This window comes from Gopherus evgoodei, chromosome 4, assembly GCF_007399415.2.
Source record: "Gopherus evgoodei ecotype Sinaloan lineage chromosome 4, rGopEvg1_v1.p, whole genome shotgun sequence".
Lineage (NCBI taxonomy): Eukaryota > Metazoa > Chordata > Testudines > Testudinidae > Gopherus > Gopherus evgoodei.
Window position 1 is genome coordinate 141172264 of NC_044325.1, and position 17301 is coordinate 141189564.

The 17301-nt window shown below is 46.8% G+C and overlaps 1 protein-coding gene across 9 annotated transcripts in view; it reads left to right on the plus strand.

Moving 5' to 3' along the window:
* Positions 1-17301, plus strand: part of SOX13 (SRY-box transcription factor 13) — a 91329-nt gene that overhangs the window by 48039 nt on the left and 25989 nt on the right. For 3 of the 9 annotated variants that reach the window (XM_030561492.1, XM_030561501.1, XM_030561500.1), the window contains exon 1: positions 1523-1544. The exons of the other annotated variants lie outside the window; for them this stretch is intronic. In XM_030561492.1, the coding sequence (XP_030417352.1) occupies positions 1543-1544 (2 nt within the window). In that variant the 5' untranslated portion in view covers positions 1523-1542. Of the gene's footprint in view, positions 1-1522; positions 1545-17301 lie in introns of those variants that run through there. 9 annotated transcript variants of the gene reach the window in all.

A 17301-nucleotide genomic window follows, 5' to 3' on the forward strand; every position in this document is an offset into this window, starting at 1 on the left:
AGTCACACTTATTATAAAGGGTTACTAAACAATTAATAGGTGTTATAAACATGTTACAGACATGAGTAGTAACTGTTACAGCTGGTTATATCAGTTGCGGGTATTACAGGTAGTTATCCATAGCTATAAGCAAATCATTGATCTGTTGGACGCTAGCAACTGAATAACCATATATTACAACATCCTTATTCATGAACTAACTCTGCATAGATATACCCTTAATATAAAGAGTTATCTCTTGCCACTGTGTAAAAAAAAAAGTTGTACATTTTTTACATAGCCTTCTCTTGGTAAAACATCTCTGGACATTTACTAAATCCAAAGTTTCCACTTGACCGATTTCAGTGACGTCTTAAGTTCTTGTCATTAGGAAGGCGTCTTCATGGCCAGAAGAAACAAGCTGATTGTTTAATCATAAAGCTAGGATTTGGAAAAGACCAGTTAGTTCACCTCACTATATGAAGAGTCAGCACAGGGCTGTTCCTTGTGGTGTATTCCTCAGGGCATTGTCCCGTTTTCAATGACTCCAGTGGTGGAGTTTCATCACTTTCCTTATGAGATCATTCCCCAGTTGAATACATCTTAGTGTCAGGAAGCTTTGCCTAATGTTAAGCCTAAATTTTCCTCTTCTTAAAACCGGTCCATCACTCAGTCCCAGTAAAGGAAAGTCTGGGTCTCACCCCTTAAGTCAGTGGAGCTGCGCCAGTTTACACCAATTGAGGGATCTGTGTGTGGATTTGCTTGAATTCTTCAGACAAATTTTATAAAAACATTGCACAAGTGTGACACCAAAAATAGTTTGCTTTGTGTTTGTTGTCTTACGGCTCTTTTGTACAGGGAAACCTCTTGCAGCATAGTCATTCTTGGCTACCCGGGGAAGTTAGTGCGAAATAGCTAGGGTGTGAATTTAAAGCATAATAGATATTCCTCACCACCCTCCATATGGATGATTTGATTCTGTGCTGCGGGCTTGGTTACACAGGTCACCCAGGAAAATTAATCCAAATTAAAGAGAGGTGTGAATTTAAAATGGATTCATTAAACTGCATTAAACCCCTGTGTTGGTGCTCTTATTCAGCATTGAAGTGACCTTAATTTGGTTTAATTTAATTCATTTTTTAAATGAATTAAACATTCCTGAGATTCTCTGTGTAGGCAAGCCCTTATTCTAAGCAGGGGCTTCCATCTTTAAATAGCATCACAGTTTCTGTATTGCCAACCCCAAACTTTCAAAAATCATGAGATTGGCTTAAACATTGTGAGATTTTTAAAAATAACGGGCTCTTCTTATTTGCCCTCTGTTTTTTTCAGCCTTTAGGTCACACTTGCTTCATGTTTTCTAGCTTTTCTCTGCAACTACAAGGGCTAAAAACTTATTTAAAAAAAAAAAAAAGAAAGAAAGCTGAGATTCTTATGCAATGCCTTGATTCCAGCTGCTGGAGCTTTGAGGAAAAACACTGAAAATTGCAAGACTTGTGATAAAATTGAAAGCGTTGTTGACACCACAGTCACTAGAACAGAGTTCTGTATAACTGGATCTCAATGTAAGTGAAATTCACATGCTTTACTATCCAAGATACCTTGAGAGTTCACGGATTGTAAAACAGTCACATGTGCTGTGTCAAGGTCTCTTTTTACTGCAATGAAAATATGTGTGGAGATGTTGGCTTTGGAAAAAATCTTGATTGTTACCACCACCTTGGACCCCAATACGTCGTCCGCTGAATACTGGTAAAGAGCACGTGGAGTGTAAAATGGATTCTGGTTTGCATAGGTCAGCAATCTGCTCATTTAGGGTCCAGTCTGTAACATGCTGAGGGTGAAATCTGAGCCCCATTGAAATCAGTGACAAAACTCCAATTGACTTGAATGGGGCAAGGACGTCACCCTATACATGCTGGGTATCCTCCATTGCCACTGAAAGTAGTTTCACTCTGCAGGAGGCACTCAGCATGGGCCTGCTTGAAAATGGCAGATATTTTCCTTGAAAAATGTGGGATGCAACGGAAAAAAATTTGGTTCATTCAAAATTTTTTCAAGGATTTTTTTGGAGAAATGACATTTTTTGCTTTGTTGTAACTTTCAATTTTGGAGGTTTTTCTCCCCTTCTCTGTGGGGAAAAAGGGAGAGGGGGAAAGTTGCAAAGAATGAAATGCAACACCACTTTTTCAAGTCGAAACAGAATAAAAATGTTCAAATCGAATCATTTGTTGAAAATTGGGGGGAAAATATGTTCACAAAAATGTTAAATTTCCTTCAAAGTTTTACAACAAAACAATGCTTTTCGCCAAAAAAAAATCATTTCCTTTTCACTGAAAAATTTTTGTCATTTTTTTTTTCAATCCGATCTTAGCACCTTCCTGGAACCAGGCTTCTAAATTAGTAAATGGTGGCTTTCCAGAGGTGAAAGCAGGTAGATAGCGTATGAAGGAAAAATGCCATTTATTCTAATTTTTCTTTGTTTAAGCCTTAGTTTGTGGAATTTGTGTCCTGAAAAAGAACCTTCAATGAGCTTGAAATGGATTGTGCGTGTCCACAGGTTGCCGTCATTGGAAGTTTTTAAGAATAGGTTAAACAAGTAAAAGTCATGGATGGTCTAGGGTGTACTTAATCCTGTCTCAGTGTAGGTGGATGGAGTAGATGACCTCTTGTGGTCCCTTCCAACTCTGAATTTCTGTATTTCCCGCCCTTCTCTTTATTCACTATTTTCTTTGTTTTAAAAAAAATAAGACTCATTGTTTTACTGAAGAAGGAATAGATTCAGTGTCACATAGACAGGTGCGCGGCGGGTTGAAAAATGGTATTTCCCACAAACCAAAAAAAGAAAAAAGCAGAATTTTTCAATGAAATGAGTGAACATGAACGTTTTGTTTCAAACTGAAAATTTTCCTATCAACTCAAATTGGAAATGTGAGGGTTGCTCCATCTGTTCTTTCCCTTTTCTCCTTCTCCCTCTGCCCGCCGGCTCAGAGTAGGAAATGGAAAGGAAATAAATAGACAAGGTGGGTTAGGTAATAACTTGTATTGGACCAACTTCTGTTGACGAGAGAGTCAAGCTTATTCCACATTGCACCACAGAGTGGGGGAGGAAAAGTGGGCGCAAACACTATTTGATGTTTCAATTTGAGTAGGTAAGAGTGAGATGAAAATATTCCTCACACCTGTTAGAAAAATAGGGCTTACATATTTTAAGACATTAATTCTTCTCTTTAAGGGCCAGATTCTGCTGTATCACAATGGCGTAAATCCAAGGGAAAAATCCTGAGCTGGTGTAAGCGATCTTAGCTCCGTGCACCTGTGACAATTTATACCATGGAACTGGGTGAATTTACAGCAGCTGAGGATCTGCCCCAGAGATTTCAGCGGAGTTAGGCTGGATTTACACTGGAGTAAGCGAGAGCAGTATTTGGCACTAAATATGTAGTGATGCTGATGGTGGTACAGAAACTGTCACTGAGGGATGTCTGCCCTGCAGTACAAAATTGCTGTGTAGACGTTCGGGATCGGGCTGGATCCTGGGCTCTGAGACCCATCCGCATTGTGGGGTTTTAGAATCCGGACTCCAGCCCAAGTCCAAACATTGATGCTGCAGTTTTTAGCCCCGCAAGCCCTAGTCAGCTGACCTGGGTCAGCTGGGGGGATGCCAAGCGCATCTTTTATCGCAGTGCAGACATACACTAAAGCTTATTGGTCAGTCTTCTCCCAGCTTCTCCCAGCTCCTTTACCTCACATCTGTAGAAACCCCGTAATTCATTTTTCTCCCTATCCTGCAAACGCTTAATTTAACTTAGTGACTGACCTGGTTTTTTCCCATCCCCAGGTCTGCGGTATTGATTAAGTCCCACCTCTGAATTATTTAATTGTTTCGAGTTGGAGTTGGCGAAGAAGGCGTATGTTGTCTTAGAATTTCTAGATAGATCTGAGGGGAATATTTTATACATCAAATGTGAACGTCGCTCCTTTAGCTTACCCGGAGTGATGACCAATCTCCCGATGCTGTCTCATGACAGAAACCCTTTGTTTCTATTTTCCAGTGTTCAGTCTTGGCCTCTGAATGGGTGGGGGAAACCGTGCTCTTTTCCAAAGTGCATTCGAACATACCACTGACTAAGTGATGGAAACAACACCTCCTCCCCCTTGAGAAGAGGCCAAGAGACTATTCCTTCCCATCAACATTTGTGACCCATTTCCTCCTCATTGGGAGGAAGTACGTGGGCAAATAGGGGAAACAGATCAACGCTGGGTGAATAAAGGTACACGGCAATGGATGAGAAATGCAGATTCCTCCCCAAGTGATTCTTAGAAAGGTTCATTAGAGAGGGAGGACGCCCCAGTGCTCATGGAAGACTTGAGAGACCAGGGTTGAGTTCTCTGCTCTACCACAGATTTCCTGTGTGACCGTGAGGAAGTCACTTAGTCAAGCTGTGCCTTAGTTCCCCATCTGTGAAAGAGGGATACTGGTAGTGCCTTTCCTTACAGCAGTGTCATGAGGCCCAATACAGTGAAGGCTGTAAGCCAGTCAGATACTGCAGTAATAGGGGCCATGCAAGTACCTAGGACAGATAGGCTATTCTGTAGTATGGCCACTTCTCAGGAGAGGGCAGGAATGGCAGGGATCTGTTGGGGGGAAGGTCCCTGAATACAGTCAGTGCATCTTCCTTAGTCTGTTTTCCCTTGAGTCTCAGTGACATTTGCACTGAAGCAAAGCATGGCTGTTTCCATCTGACCCTGTCAGAAAGTTTTAGCAGATGCATGGGGATGGCTTAAAGGGGACTCGTTGCTAACACATTTTAGTATGATTCTGTTTCACCGGACTGGAGAGGGAAGCCTGTTGCATTCAGGGAGTGAGGCCAGGGGGATGGCTCAGGCTGGAAATATGCAGGCTTGCTGGAACCACGGGTTCGGATTCTGGCAGAGTTTCCCCTTCTTGGGGAGATAACTGATGCTCCGTGCAGTTGGTGAAGGTTTGGGAAGAGACCTGTCTGTTCTGTGTGGTCCTTCCCAAGAGTCAGGTCCCAGCCAAAACTGCTCTTCCTTCCCCTGCACGGGCTGCTGCACACAATCCCATTTACTTTGTTGTGGGGTACACTTCCCCCCCCCAGGCTGCTGCCTGTCATTGCTGCTGTATCCACTGGAGCTGGGGTGCTGAAGTCCTCAGGATACTCACATGCTTGAAGCCAAGCATGCTGGATCGGGGCTTGAGTCCGCAGCCCCTGGCAGGATCAGGCCTATATCTGTAAAGTAGTGTGGGATTTTTCAGGGTGGGAGGTTTTATGCAAAGAACAGCAGGTTTCCTAACAGGGCTTTGGAGCTGTGCCCCGGCTCTGCTCCAGCTCCAGGTAAAAACTTGCTGCTCCGGGTGCCACTCCAAAGCCCTGTTTCCTAAGGCAGATGCAGGCAGAGAACTCCCTAAAGTGCCAGCTGAGACGAGACATGGATGCAGATCCTGAGCTGTAGGACCGTCCGGGGGCTGGGGGTGGGGGTCTTTTGAGCTAGGCAGCAGAGTAACAAGTGGCTAATGTTGGAGCTAGCAGTGAATATTTGCTCACTTGCCATTTGGCGGGGGGGGTTGCCAAATTCTGATTTGCCCTGGGCACCATCTTGCCAAAGGCAGGGCCTAGCTGGCTGCGAAGACACAGTTGTTGCCAAACGTGCTGGAACACTACTATCGCTTCCCTGCCTTCCTTCTTCACAGTGCTGAATTTGCAACGTCTCCAGCAACCTCTTTATCTGGTGGCTTTTCATGAAAGCAGATGGGGTGGTTTTCCCTTCTGGATCACGGGTGCCTGTGTAAGGTTTTAAATGCGAGGCATCTGTGTGTGTTGTAAGGCTGACTGGTTCATTGCAGTGAAGAGTCCAGTCCCAGGTAAATGAATGCAATAGGCTTCTATTGCTCTAATACCCAGGATTATGAAGATGATACGTGAGCATATGAGAGATTGCATCCGGCACAGAGAATAAAAGCCCTATCGACAGCGGGTAGAGCTTTTCCCTTTCAGTGGTGGAGGCCTGTGCTCTTGGAGTTGTAGGTTGGTTCGGTTCCTGATGTGTGTGGATTAGCTGGCACATGTGATCTGTGTGTCTACTGTTTTGTTTCAGAATCGATTTAGCATCTTTTTGAAGGTGAATGGGGGACTTCCATCCTGGGCATGCAGGAAGAATGGGGCTGTATGCTTTAATAGACTGTCTCCTGCTGCTTTAATCAAATGTACACATGGTACAATATGGGAGTTCTCTAATAGCCAAAGCAGTGTTTGTAAATTGCCATGGATGCAAACCTAAGGCTGTGGCCATTTGCCTGAAGTCCTTGTGTCTCATTGTTGGCGCTGTGAACATTTTTTGGAATGGGTCCAAAAAAAAAATCTTTTGTGGATTTTTTTTTGGTGAAATGTGTCCCCTTTTTTCCATTTCAAAATTTCAAATTTCACATTTCATTGACTGGCCCTACTTGAAATGCAACCCTGCTTCAGCAACCAATTCAGACTGTGTTACGACTCCAGGGATAGCCTTGCACCACGACCTGGCTGAGGAATTGTGCTCAGCTTTGCTGAGGTTTGGGTTGTGGGAGAGAGGAAATGATTCCATGAGTTTGTTACTACTTTGGGCCAAAATTTTGCAAAGCCAGCTGATGAGATTGCCTAAAGCTATTTTGGATGGGGTAGCCGGACATCGTCATCTCAGCCATCTCTGGTTACAGTTCCCCATCCAAACAGTGTTCCTGTTCTCTCCCCATCCAACTCCCGCCTTCCATCTTTGGATCACTGCAGTGACCCATGGAATGTGCTCTCCATTGTTTGGAGCTAACCTGCTTCCCTAGATTCCAGGGGCTGGCTGCAGACCAATGCTGGAGGCAGCTAGCTCTGTCTGCGCTGTGTGTGTGTGTTGTGAGAGACAGCAGCCTCTGCTCAGTCACAGGTGGATGGCCAAAACCGGCTCTCTACTGAACACAGATTTGTCCAGTCTGCCACCTACGACTTTTCTCAGAGTCTCTTGTTGATTGAAAATTAACCCCTGAGCATGCTTAGGAGTGGTTGATGCATATTTCTGAATGGGCCTATCTATGTAACGTCCTACCAGGCTCCATAATTCAGTCTTACAAGATCTTAGGTCTATAAAACACAGAACCCTGCTTGCTAAGTCTTTGAGGTCTCTGCTGTTTTTACCAAAGATTATAATTTGCTCTAACCTTGCTAGAGATAGAAGTAGCATACAGATAGAAGAGTCTGTTCCAGGGAGTCTAAAATCAGAACTCAGAATTGCAATCCCAAGTGTTCAAAAAGCAGGAGGTCACACTTCCCGAAATCACGAGATTTTTGTAAACATCATGAGATTTCATATGTATATAAACTTTGGGTTCTTTTTATTTCCCTTCTGCTGTTAGGGCATTTCTCTGCAACAACGTGGGCTAGAAACTTCCTTTTCCTTTAAATGAATGTAATCACATGACTCCAGCAGCAGGGGATGGAAGCAAAACATTGCAAGACTTGCAATAAAATTATGGGTAATTCTCCAGAGTCCGGGGATGTTATATGTGGGTGTGAGGGGTGGGTGTCAGAGGGAAGCCGTCTATTCTTTTGCTTATTAAGTTATGCTGGGTGGAAAAGGTTGGAAAATGCCCTGAAAGGACATTCCAAGTCTAGCAGGAAAGCAATATGTTTGCCTGGCAGGATATGTGCTATTGTCTCCCCTTGTGGCCAGCAGGGATTCCTCGAGTTGTGTTTGGAAGAAGAAATGTATATGTGTTCTTATTTTTTCCTCTCTTTCCCCGGTCTCGAGGGTGCATGCAGGCTGCCCCCTTTTCAGCCTGGAATGTGCAAAGACCACTGATATTTTATAGCCACCCCGTGGCGCTTAGTGTTAACTGTGCAGTGTGCAGATGGGTGTTATGCAACATGGGAGGGTGAGGGAGACTGACACTTAGGTTTTCACTGTCTGTGGCAACTGCCATCCTGGTCTTCCTTGGTAGGAGTTGCTGCTGGACGGAGCATCCTGCAGCTTTTGCGTTTATAATCTGGTTGTCAGGATTGGGGGTGGGCTCATGTGGGGAGCTCACCAGGTACCCTGCTCAAATGCAGGAATATATTTGTATTTCTCTCTGCCTTGACACGTGGTAGCAAAAGCAACTTGCAAAAAAGTCCCTCCTACAGGAGGGCTGAGGTGCTTTTGCTGGGCTGTAGCAGGGATTGCAGGCAGGATGTCCATGGTAGCAGTTCCCCAGCTATGGAGTTTGCTCCTGGGGCTTTTTGATTTCCAAGGGCTCATCCTTGTGCCTGAGGGTTTCCCCAGCAGGGCCCTCTCTAGAGCTGTGATTTTCCCCAGTGCTCTGCTACACTAAACTGGGATTTCAGTTCTGGCCTGTCTCCAAGTGGAGGAGACTCTAGCTTTCTCAGGATGAACGCTGCGGCTCTGGGAAGGATCTGATGTATGTATTTTCCATCAGGAACTGGCACTTCCAAGTTGAGTAGTTTCAGGAATCAGGGTTTATAGGGGTATCTAATCATTCATCATTTTCAATGCAAACCTGGGCTGGATTTGACCTGGTATCCGGAGGTAAGTGCCTTTTCCCTATGCCAATGCCAGTCCCCAGAGCCATCCGATTCCCTGCCTGCAGGCAGTTGTTATGTATGGGGAACAATTGCTGTCACCTGGAAAGGGCTTGGTGTTGTGCTTTATCTAGGAATGACTGACTGCCCTTCTCCTGAAAGTGTTGCTGCATGGAGGAGCAACGGGCAAGACTAGGTAACTCTTCTGGTCCACTGGTTCTGGCGCCTGCAGCCTTTCAGAGGAGAGTAAATAGAGAACACAGCAGAGTGAACGCATCCAGGGCCTGATGCATGAGCCTTTTGAATTCTCAAGGGCTGGTCAAAAACCCAGTGGAGTCAAAGGCTGTGTCCACATGGCCCCTCAGTTTGGACTACAGGGGTTGAAACAGGACTACATAAATGTGAACTAGGTACTTTTTAGGTCACCCCAGCAGCGTCCCCACAGGGCAATTAAAACACAGCACATCAGCTCACACTGTGGTTCACACCCCGTAGGCCATGCAATGTCTACAAGGCCCTGTCAGCCATGTGGCGGGGTCATGTAGGTGTAGCTTTTAACTCCACTGGGTTTTGGATCAGGCCCTTAGACCTTTTTAATAAATAACGTGCTCTAAAGAGGATTCTCCCACACACCTCCGCTCCCCCTGCCCAGCTCTTGCTTTGAACGTTTTTTTGCCTTTTTTTTGGTATAATATTTTGCATGGTTAACCCCTTCCATCCCAATCTCTTGAAACGTGAATGACCAGCTTCTTTGCAGCGGTAGGTAAGTAGTATCCCTTTCGTTTGACATCAGAAGAACGTGGCTCCCTTTTGGGCACCCGAATAAGAAGACCTGTGTACACTTGATGCTGAACTCTTCTGAAATTCTGGCCCCAGTTGCGGGTGCTGAATTGGCAAATTAGGCCCTGAGCTCTTTTAAAAACCAGGCTTCACATGATTTACTGAGGTGAGCTAGCATCACGTACTGACTCCCGCGGTGCCTTCACTGTTCAGACGCTCTCCCCATCTTCGGCTGTTGCAAGAGCCCTTTCAAATCAAGTCCCCTTGGTGTAGGTTTAGCACCTAGTTGAGAGCATTACAGTTGCCAGAGAAGGGATTTATTTTTAACCTCAAACAATACCGGAACCAGTTGGCATAGCGGAGTACTTACTTGTCCTCCCTTTCTGAGACAAGGAGGGCTGGAATTGCCAGGGTAACAAATAGCTGTGATTGCCTCTAATTGGACCCTTTTTATTGCTCATCCTGTGCTTTGGCTGTTTGAGAGGGTTTGCTTGGATGTGGCTTTCTTCCCCTTCTCGACTCCCCCCATTTTAATTTTTTTTTTTAAAGCTGGGTTTCAAACAGCCCTATTAGGCTCAGGGAGCGTGGTGCATTCCCTTCTGAGTTAGCTGCAGAAACTCCTGGGCATGACTGGGGAAGCTGGACATTGCTGGAATGTATTGTCCTCTCCCGGAGATAGTGTGTGTGTGTGTGTGTGTGTGTATGTGCGCGCGCCATTCTCTCTATGCACGCTGCAGCCAGAACCAAGCGCTTTGGAGCATATCCTCTCTGCTGCAGGGAGTGGAAGGGCCCAACTGCTCTGAGATGCCTTACTAGACTATGTCCTTCATTCAGTCCCACCCCACAGCACTTGATGCAGGTGCGTAGTTGCCTTGTCTGACCTCTCCTCGAACACATGTGGTTTGGAAGCTCCTGAGATGTTTCTGCGTGTGCTGCCAAAGCACACAGCTTCTCCACGGAACATCCTCTTGGCAAGACCACATCGGACCTACCAGGGCTGGATGCTCAAAGGCCCGTTTCTTTCATTGCCAGTTGTTTTTCCTGTGGGATAAATAATGGGAAACATTTGACCCATTTTGTGAGTTAAGAGCAGCATTTGTCCCCATGGTTCGATGCTGTTGTATTGCCACTGTAAGGCACTCCTTGGCCAGCACATGGGATCTGTTGCACTTGGGGACCCTCCAGTGGAAAGGTGCAATAGACATCCACTGAAGTTCTGTTATTACATTGTCCCACCCAACCCTGCTTCTCCTCCTCCTCAACGGGTTTTATTTTATGTCACTTACAATCACAGGAAACTGATGATGCGTGGGACACAGTCTCCCTGGTCTTATCATGTGGTTCAGTGCCTCAGCTGGAGTGAGGCTGGAACTCACCCTCCAGTCTCTGCCTAGGTGTCTAGGGCAAAAATCTGGAGATTTCTATTCACCACACTGTTTCATCATGTGCCTGTGAACAGGAATAAGAAAGTCTTGTAGCCAGTACTAGTGTCAGTACCAGGCAATCAGCAAGAGTGTGTTTTACCCAGGGGATGAAGAAGAAGGGCAGCAATCATGCACCACCCTCGTTTCCCTGCTAGAACAAGAACATCCTGGGCCTACTTCTAACCAGGTCTGTGCTGTGTAGCTGAGCCAAGCCGGTCTTAATGCAAGCAAGTTAACATTTGCTAACCAGTAACTACAGAGAGAAACTCCATATATGGCCACAGAGTAGCTTTGGTGAAGGCCTTGGCCCCAGTGAAGTTTGCTACTCCCTGAATACAAGGCCTCCAAAAGTTCATGTGGTGCTAGTCCAGGGGTGGATATTGTTAAAGAGTCTGCCCTGGAATTTTGAGCCATCCTGTTACAGAATAAACAGGAGAGATAGGATCAAGTTTTAGCCAGGAAGGGTGGCACAACCCAGGGGGAGAATTGCAGGATGTGCCATATAGAAATAATAATTCAGAAAGAAAAGCTGCACAGCTACTGTTGGGAAATGTTGTCACCATCCCAAGATCTCTCAGTCCTTGGTCGTATGGAGCCAGCTCCTCAGCCTACTCCACTGACGTCAACGAGCATAAAGCCTGAAGGGGAGAAATTCCCTAGGGAGTCAACGCTGCAGAGCGATTGGAGACAGGCAGTCGTTGGGGGTCTCCCAAAGCTCTCCCATCACGGGGTTGCTCAGATCGTCCCTAGGAGGGTGTGGTTTTGTCATTGCAAGTGAGGGCTGCATGAGCTGATGTGAAGCACCCGCTCTAGCCCTCTGCACGGAGCAGGAGTGAGTCACAAGGCCCAGCCGTGTGTCTGAGCTGACATGGGATTAAGTGTGATCCTCACCATACTAAGGAGGGGTTTAGCTGCACACTCCGCGCCTAAGCCTCCTCCCTGCAATGAGGCAGCGTGTTTATACCAGCGAAGGGTCTGGTCCCATACATTGCTAGTGGATAAGGGAGGGAGGGATAGCTCAGTGGTTTGAGCTTTGGCCTGCTAAACCCAGTGTTGTGAGTTCAATCCTCGAGAGGCCATTTAAGGAACTGGGGTAAAAATCTGTCTGGGGATTGGTCCAGTTTTGAGCAAGGGGTTGGACTAGATGACCTCCTGAGGTCCCTTCCAACCCTGATATTCTGTGATTCTATGATTAAGTGTCCACATCACCCAAACAAATTCAGCCTTGGGACAGCTCTTGTTAGGATTCTCAGCAGGGTATCCAAGAACTACAGGCCCTGTAGACCCAACTCTCCTCTACCCATCAGAGGTCATTCCTCCTAGGCCAAGCACCAAGAGAGCCATGTTCTGGACCTGCCGTTGGGAGTGGAAGACTTCAGTCTTTCAGACTGGTATCTTTCCCTGACACTAAATTCACTCCCCTCCCAACCACAAAAGAGGAATCATTAAAGGAGAAGATCTGTTACATGAAGACATTTTCCATGTGCCAAGCCAATTGTTCCTGTTCCCATTGTCTGCTGAACAGAAGAGTCTCTTGAGCAGAGTAGCTGAGACTGTTAGAAGAGGCCTGTTAGTGGAACAAGCCCTGTAACAAGATAACTTGGTTTCTTTTCTTTTTTTTTCCTCCTGTTCAGCAAACTGTATAATAAAAATACAATGAGGCCCTTTTCAAACAGACACTTATCAAAGTAACAAGCCCATTTTAAGAGTAAACTTCCAGTGGCTCCGAAAGGTTAAGTACAATGGAAATCTGACCTGCTGGCGGAATGGAACTTTCCTTTTGTGTGCTCTTTAAAAATGAATACATTTTCACTGCGCCACAAACCGATTGTTCCTGGTTCCTCCATTGTCCAGGCGACAAGGCAGCCCTCTTACAAGGCTACATACCAGTGAGAAGGAGAGAGACCTGTGACAAGAACAGGCTAGTCTTTATCTCCCCTCTCCTCGGCACAATGGGGTTGTGCATGGAGCAGGGTTGGGCGTTCTTTTTGTTTTTGTTTTTGCAGTAATAAGAGCTAGAATGTATCAGAGGGGTAGCCGTGTTAGTCTGGATCTGTAAAAGCAGCAAAAAGTCCTGTGGCACCTTATCGACTGACAGACGTATTGGAGCATGAGCTTTCGTGGAAATACCCACTTCGTTGGATATTCATCCACAAAAGCTCATGCTCCAATATGTCTGTTAGTTGATAAGGTGCCACAGGACTCTTTGCTGCTCTTAAAGAGCTGGAATGAGACCCTGAATATTTTTTTTCCCCCTTGCTCAGTTAATTTCCATTCCTGATCTCTTATGAATCCGCAGGGCAGGTTGCCTAGATGGTCCCATTCCAGTTCTCTCAGGCCAATCTTTGTAGGTTAGTTAAGGGCTTCTGAAAATGAATTATAATCTGTGTGCGCGCGTGCACAGGAGAATGTCGTGGGGGTAGGGGGATCATTGCTGGATTGACAGCCCTGGGGGTGGAATCTCTTTCTCAGCTGGACTGCGGCATCATGGGCCCTGGCAAAGTAAGGATCCACTGCCAGTGCAGCTCCTGCCTGAACCTAGGGGGTCCCCTAATGAACTTCTCCAAGCTTGGGAAAGTTTCCACTTCTATCAGTCTAAGGGGCAAATGGCCTCCATTATCCAGGCATGTCAAAGTGTGTGTGTTTGGTGTGTTTATCCTCAACCCCCTGCCCCTCCCGGGCCATTATACCCATCCATGCTACTGCTGGGGAACTGAGGCATAAGGAGACTATGTTACTTGCCCAAGGGGACACAGGAAGTCCGTTGCAGTACAGGGCATTGAACCCAGCTCTCCCGAGTCCCAGTTTAGCCCCCTAACCAAAGACCCGTCCATCTTCCCGTGCAGGAGATGGCTTGCAATTTAGCTGCAAGTAAACCCAAGGAGCACTACAGGAAACGTGATTGAGTCACAGGCTTCCATCAGTGCTGAGCGTGCCCGTGCGGTGTAGATCTGCCAGAGACTCAGTGGGGGTCATTAGTCTCAAAGTACATCATTCTTTCCTGTGCGGCCTTCAGGATGTTGTAATCTGAGTTTCTTTCTCTAGCTAAAAGGCTAAAGAAGCAGGTCATGCACTGCACTAAATACCCTCTGACGGATGGACGGGGGCTTCAAGTTCTCACTGAAACACTCGCCCCATGCTAGGAGATACTGGCATGGCACTTAGTGCCGATGCAAAGTAACCTGGCTGGACCAGTGCATTGACCATGCATGAGCAGAGAGCAAGGAGAGTCCAGAGTTTGGATTCCTTTACCCATCCCTGGAATGCTCTCAGAGGCAGGGAGCAGTTAGGGTGTTTAGTGGTTAGAGTAGGGATGGCGAGTTGGACTCCTGGCTTTTATTCCCTCATCCTTGCTGTGTGAACTTGGGCAAGTTACTTAAATGCCCACACTGCTCTGCCTTTGTTTTCCTATCTGTAAAACAGGACTAATAATAACCACAGCATGGGAGGTGGACAGAGGATTTGAGGCTTAATTGACCTGCTCTGAGAGCTGAAGAAGAAAGGAGCTAACTAATAATGTGCATTTAAATTGTACCTTTCTCCTCCAGGATTCCAGCGTGTCACAGAGTGACAGCTTAGTTGGAATGAAGCCCCCTCTGGGGTAGAAACCAACAGATGCCCATTGTGCTGCACCACTGGGAGGTGGGGAGAATTTTCACCTGGAACACTGTGGCTGATCCCTACTCTCTCAGAAAATGCCATGGGATCTTTAATGGCCACCGATGATCAAGTCTAACCTGAAAAACCCCAATCCTAGTCAGTTGCAGGGAAGTCAACGTAGCTAACTTGTGGAAGGCTAAGAGCAAAGAAATGGTGTGGTCATGAGGAGTCTAGAGATTACCCAACCTTTGTAAGCCACATCTGTGAATGTGATCCAAAGTGGCTCAGACAGGTAGAGACCCTCCCTCATCAAGAATGGTCTAGATGGGGCTTACCAAAGGCTAAAATCCTCCTCCGTTGAGCTGTCCTCAAACACATTCAGTTTTGCCATGGCTGAAGTTTAGCGAATGCAATTGATGTGTTTTATCAGAGGTCCTTGTGTGGGGGCACTAGATCAGTCTCCCAGTCAGTCTTTCAGGACCTTCCTCTCCAACACCCAGGGGATGAGTGTTCAGCCTCTGGGGATAGGATGGGGTAGGAGAGCTGTGGGGCCAGAGAGAAGCAGGACTGTGCTACGGATAAGAATGAAAAGACCTAGGTCTCCGACTGGAGTTACTGTACAAGCCAAAAGGAAACCCAATAGCCTGGAAAGTGCAATGATTTGTTCAGAGAAGGGCAGGGAACTGAGATAAAAAAGCCCTGCTAAGATCAGAAACTCTGGCGCGCACAGTGCCCCATTGTTGAGCTGTCACACTTCCCTTTACTTTATTGCTTTTGTCCAACACCCTATTGTTCCACTTCCTTTTGTCCCCTATTCAGAGCACTAGCTTTTCATTACCCAGCCGGCCTTGTTGTTTTCGTTTCTTTTGTTTGAAGTTCCTGAGAGGAAGGTTTTATTTTCAGTGGTTTGATTAATTCACAGCTTGAGCTGGGCTTTGTTTGTTATGTAATTGCTGCCCTGCGCATTTCCAGAGCTCCCAGAGCCTGGGTGCAGCCGCTGCTCTGGCCCCACTCCACTCTTCCTTTGGCTTGAAATGGCCTGCAGCGTGCAGCATTGTTCCAGGTGTGGTTCTTTCTATGGGGTGTTTGGGGGTCTCCATCAAGTCACGTTTTAGAACGTAAGAATTGCCACTTCAGAGCATAACTAGCAGTTTGTCCAGCCCAGTGTCCTGCTGCCTACCGCTCCACAACAGACCCAACGGTCTGTCTAGTCTGGTATCCTTCCACCTGCCATACCACAACAGACCCAGTGGTCTGTCTAGTCTGGTATCTCTCCGCCTGCTGCAACACAACAGACCTAAAGGTCCATCTAGTCTGGTATCCTTCCGCCTGCCACACCACAACAGACCCAACGGTCTATGTGGTCTGGTATCCCTGCACCCACCGCACCACAATTGACCCAATGGTCTGTCTGGTCTGGTATCCCTTCGCCTGCTGTGGCACAACAGACCCAATGGTCTGTCTACTCTGGTATCCCACCGCCTGCCGCACCACAACAGACTCAACGGTCTGTCTGGTCTGGTATCCCTCCGCCTGCCGTGGCACAGCAGACCCATCAGTCCATCTACTCTGGTATCTCTCTACCTGCCGTGCCACAACAGACCTTAATGGTCCATTTAGTCCATTATTCCTCCTCCTGTGGCACAAGACTCAGTGATCTGTCTAGCCTGGGATCCTGTCTCCAGCAGTGGCCAATGTCGGATATTTCTGGGAGAGCGTAAATCCCCTCCTTAATGTCCCTGTATTTTCATTATTTCCCTCTGGAGGGGGGAGTGAGGGAAGGGGTAATATTTTTCCTGGTCCCCTGCTGCTGACCAATTCATGCTGTGGGGCATCAGGGCTGGTGCCCCTTATAAGACAAATCCCTGCTAGAGCAGTTGTAGATGATCTCTTTCCCCATAGACATGTCTAATCCTTTCTGGGACTCTGCCTCGGTAGAACGAGTGAGCACTGGGTTCATACCTGGCTTGTGAGACCAGCAGTGATGATATCCTGGTTTGTCATATATTCACATGGAAACATTGACTCTGTGGCCTGTGGCACCACAAGCAGCTGTTGCAGTGCAAATGGGATTTTTTTTTAAAATCCCATATAATATTTTGTTGTTATTTCTGCTTCCTGACCCCGTAAGCAGAGCACCTGCAGAGAGTTCTCCTGGTGTTCTGCTTGCCAAGTGTTCCTCTGGAGAATCTGACCTTTTATAGTAAACTTGGATGAAGGGTGGGGGTTAGCCTGGCTCCAGCTAAACTTCAGCTGATGGAAGTTAGGAAAAAACTTCCTTATTGAGCGGGTTGCTCTTAAACCTTATTTTGAAGCAGCTGGCATGGGCTAGTGGCAAAGACAGGAGACTGGGTTCGAGGGACCCTGGTCTGGGGACTCCTGAGAGAGAGAGGGAGAAAGACTCTTGTGGTAAAAGAAGCTTCTTCTAATTAATGTGGTTGAAATCCTGGCCTTGTTGATGTCAATGGGAGCTTTGCCATTGATTTGAGTAGGACTGGTATTTTACCTTCCCTTTTCAATAGGAAACATGTCTGACTTTGGTGTGTTGGGGACATTTCTTGGTGCTGCTGTCTGGTAGTTGGGAGCCCCTTCTGCAGATGTACAGGCTGGTCTGGCCACAAGACCAGGAGGCAGGAGTTCCGCAGGTCTCCTGCAGGTTCAACATATCCTTAGGCATGTCACCTTGGGCCCAGTTCTTCAAAGGAGCTGAGTCCCTGCAGCTCCCATTGACTTCTGCTGGGCACTCAGCACCTTTTGAAAAGTCAGGCCCTTGACCTGTCCAAGCCTCATCTGGAATGTGGGGATAGGAACACTTGCCTACTTCCTAGGGGTGTACATGTGGAAGGTAATGAGTGGATCTTCATAGAGCATGTTGAAGCATTCTCATGTACATCTGTGGGGAAAGCGATTCTCTATATAACTGCGGGCAGCTCAGTGGTAGAGCTTGGGTGCAG